The sequence below is a fragment of the Cebus imitator genome, unplaced genomic scaffold, assembly GCF_001604975.1.
Source record: "Cebus imitator isolate Cc_AM_T3 unplaced genomic scaffold, Cebus_imitator-1.0 Scaffold17, whole genome shotgun sequence".
In the NCBI taxonomy this organism is placed as follows: Eukaryota; Metazoa; Chordata; class Mammalia; order Primates; family Cebidae; genus Cebus; species Cebus imitator.
Genome location: NW_016107332.1, coordinates 8234844 through 8239261, shown reverse-complemented (window position 1 = coordinate 8239261; position 4418 = coordinate 8234844). Strand labels below are relative to the sequence as shown.

At 32.3% G+C, this 4418-nt stretch overlaps 1 protein-coding gene across 2 annotated transcripts in view; it reads right to left on the bottom strand.

Annotated features, from left to right (window-relative positions):
* Window positions 1-973: 973 nt before the first annotated feature.
* The window catches only part of UGT8 (UDP glycosyltransferase 8), an 82257-nt gene continuing 78812 nt past the window's right edge, over window positions 974-4418 (bottom strand). Inside the window, exon 7 of one of the 2 annotated variants that reach the window (XM_037732235.1) lies at window positions 974-3649. In XM_037732235.1, coding sequence (XP_037588163.1) covers window positions 3286-3649 — 364 coding nt within the window. In that variant the 3' untranslated portion in view covers window positions 974-3285. The remainder of the gene's footprint in view (window positions 3650-4418) is intronic. The other variant, XM_017510579.2, reaches the window with a different exon arrangement.

Genomic DNA, 4418 nt, shown 5'->3' with positions numbered 1-4418 from the left:
GCTGATTTTATTATACTAATAAGAAAGATCACTAATCTTGCAGGCTACAATATAAATGAATTCTCCCTTACATCATGTCTGCTTTACCCAAAGTGAAGGTATAAGTCATATAAGGATTGTGTGCCTTTGGTTTCCATATTTTAAAAGCTAGGAATCTTGGTACCAATACACTTACCTGATCTGCTAACCCTAACTCCGCAACCCAACACCCAAGTGATCGGGGATTTTTAACACTTTGCAGGACTTGTAGAAAAATGACAATATCAATACTTAATCTAAGACCCTTCTAATTAAATTTGTTGGAAAAATGTTTTTCCTGTCAAAAATATCAGTAGTGTCTGCACATGAAATATATGTCTTCAAAAGCTGGCTAAAACGTTACCAACTCAGGAGCATGATAAACAGCTCTTTGATGCACATTTTAGAGAAGTTTCAATAATAGAACTCCTATAATTCTCAAACTTCATCATATGAAATGTAGAAGTTTTCAATTTCAGTCTGTTTTTCACTATAATGATTGCAAATAACCATTCTCTAATGTGATTTTATATTTACAAACTGTTTGAATTACTTAGAAGCTAGAATGAAATATGAATTATGCTTTCAATAAAACAGATTGCTGAATTATCCCTTGAGATTTTTCTTTAACTTATTTTGATTCTTTCATTTACAAACCTTTTATTTTTGAAGTGGAGTTTTTCAGTTTTAGTAGCATTTGGGAATGGGTGAGTAGTTGAGATTTGAAAAAGAGAATCTCTAGCTTCAAGCATGAACTATTACTTTAACCCAAACATTAGCTCTTACCAACCCCAGACATCGAAATCCTGCCCTTATGTCTCTGTGGAGGGATATTAGAAGTTGCCACTCTAGAGGAAAAATGTCTTCTCATTTGTGTTTGACATGATGATAGCCAGCTATGGAAATATTTTAATAGTTGCAGAAACTCTTTCTAAATAATAAATGAATAAATACCTTCTTGAAAACTTTACTTTATTACAGACTCTAGCTCAAGTGTGGAAAATTTAAAAATTAACCTATTTATCAAAGCTGTCTAACAATAATCTTACTAGAAAAACAAACAAACAAACAAACAACAACGACAATAATCAGTAAATACCTACAATTAAACATTCTTAATTCTGGAACAGAATTTTAAGATCCACGTTGATGTCCTTGTAAGGTAAATTCCTCTGTTTAACAATAAAAGAAAAAAAAAACGGTCTCACATTTAATACATTGTTTCCACACTCATATATACATACAAAAGTTGGGAGACCTTTCTTAGAAACATGTTTAATATATATATATATATATAATATTATGAAATAAAATCTGAATAAAAATTTTATTCCAACAACACTTCTCTATTTTAAATCATGTTTATTATTTAAGTTTTTATCACAGTGGAGATTAACTTACGCTTAATCATCCAATCAGTGCCTACTGTCAACTTAATCAAATTCCAAAAAAGTAAAACCAACTCATTCATACACTCTAAGTCCTCTTACTATCCCACCATTCATTGCCTGTATGTTTTTTCCCTTTTAACGGCAACATCGTAATAAGATTGTGAAAAGGTATAACTAATAGGTTTCTATGTATGTATAATACCATTTCTTCAAGTATTCAGAGAGCAGTACATTTGTCTGCATTGTACATTAGAAAACTACTTGTGACATTATTTCTAAGTACAGGAGAACAGCTCCTGGTGGGAGAGTAATGAAGTTGTTTGTCATAGTGTATGCCAAGGATTTACAGCATTCTAGAATTTTCACAACTCTTCCATGTTAGTGAATGACATTAGGTAAATGTTGTATTTGCCTACTCTCAGCTGTCAAATGTGGGATTTCAAACTACAAACAAATGAAACATACACTCAACCAACAAGGGTAGTGCAAGTGCTAAGTAAACAGAATGACATGGAATAAATTCATAGTTGCCAACTAGCGAGTGCTTCAGTAGGAAGGTCCTGATTTTATGATGTCTGTGACTTGCATCCCTGTTCTCAAATGAATACTGTCACTGTTCCATGTCAGCCACAATGACCAGAAAAGGCTGCTGAGGTGGGGGCTGAGGGAATAAGGAGGATAACTGGAACTCATTTTTACAAACAAGTGGTACAATTTATCTGTCATGTCTGTATACAGTGTAAAGTAGGATTTGTTAACAAGATCTCAAACCTCTCCAGACAAAGCAGGCACCAATATGGAAAACTGAAAATGTTCCATTTAAAAGAATTAAATATTGGCACCTAATATAACATAGATTGTGTGGCCTAAGCAATAACGGGGATCAGAAGATGGTTTTTTTAAAGGTAAAAATTTGGAAATGTAACACCTGAACATTCAAAAGTTACATCATAGAAAAGCCATCCAACAGTTACATAAACATTCAACAATACAGTGGTGCTGTTTAAAAATGCCCTAGAAGGAATAATCTTCAGTACTTTGAACAAAGTCAGAATTTCATTGCTTTGCCTTACTTATGCATTTAACATAATGTTACTCATTAAAGTGAAAGAAAAAACTGTAAAACTCTTCCAGAAGAAAATTATTGGTACTGGGAAAACAAAAGTAAAATGTGAAAACCAATGTATACATTTACTTAATTACATGTTTTTCCCCCAAAAGTGGCCATCCTCTATCAGAAAAGAAAAGCAAGAACAAGAACAACAAAAAACTAAAACAAAAAATACAAAAGAATAAAAAGTTTGCCATTCTATTTTTCTTTTCTTCCTCTGCATCCAGTTTTGGGGGAAAGTGTTCTTTCATGCTAGTGTTCTGAGTTCACACATATTAAATGCTAGAAAAGAAACCTCTGGATCCTGACTATCTTTTTGCTTTATCTTGAATGTGTTGTACCCTCAACAAATGTAACAAGCAGCCAGTAAAATTTCTCTTAATTAGGACACATACATACACACATACACACACATACACACAAACCTATTAAGAAAAATGAAACCATTTCTGATCTGGGACACACACGTATCAAGATTTAAAACTAAGGTCTGACATAGTCACTTAATTGATTTAAATAATTAAGGCTTCTAAAAGGTTCAGTGCCAAAACTCTCTGCATCAGTATTTGAATAAAATACATTTTTGCATTTTAGGTTTGTGCTTTTTACAGCCATCTTAATTCCACAGAATTTCATTAGTAAGATCTCATAAGGGTGTGTTAGAATTGTTTACTGATGTTTTACTTTTAGTAGCTGTTAGACTAAATAATAGCAATAAAAATTCAATGAGTGAACCAATTTATTTCTATCACGTGGGCTGTTGGCTCATTTCACTTTCTTTTCATGTTTAATATGGCCATTTCCTTTGTACTTGCCATTGAGGATTCCATTGTGGTAATGTCCATTAACTGTGCTATGTCTACTTCTAGACCACAGACTTTTGATTTTTCTGTAGATAAATTTTGTCCCCCAAGACAAGAGAAAGTAAAACAAGGCAGCACCAAGCAAAAGCACAAAGGCAATATCCAGTAAAAAATACTGACAAAAAGAGATTTGATGGACAGCGGCACGTAGGTGATGGGCTCCATTGTGACGAATAATATAATCTATCCAATAGATAGTTCGATTGACAGGGTGACCAGGTTGATCCTTGTGAATTTCCGAAAGCTTCTGGGCCCTCTGACGGTAGCTATGGAGAGGGGACAAAACACAGAATGATGATGTTTATAATAAACTTCTATATTTATGGATAACTCCATTTAAAAAGGGGAGATAATAAAAACAACTATTCTTTATTAAGTACTTTGCATGCACAAGCACTATGTTAAGTGCTTTAAGCACATTATCTTATGTTAACTCAATAAAATATATTTTAAATTGATGAGAAAAATGAAAATCAGAGAGACTAAGTAATTTGATTATGTTGCAAAGTTGAGATGCAGAATTTTCTGACTCCAAACCCTATGCTGTTTCCACACTACATTACATATAGATTTTCTCTCCACATACTTTTAAATAGTATAAATCAACAAGTCTCAACCAGGTTGGAAAGTAAATTTATTAGACTCTAAAAGAAAGATGGAGAAAAAGATAAAAAACTTCATTCTACCACTTTTTTTTAGCAATGATATTTAATTTTGTTTTAATTTAAAATAATATTAAATATGGGGTGAAGATATACTTATTAAAGAGACAAAAAAAGAGTTGAGAAACACCATGAAGTCAGATTTGATGTTATATACAGTATATATGTACAGGTAGTACATGCATGTATATATGTATAAAGAAAACACCCTCTTAAATGGTTAATTTAAAAAAAAAAGGAAAATGAGGAATCACATAGTGATAAAATATAAGCATTTTATTTTAATCTAAAAACATGTGACTGCACATTCCTGTGCCAGTCTTTGACAAATGGCTAAAGTCCCGTTGCATGAATCCCTGAATGAAGTTTGTAT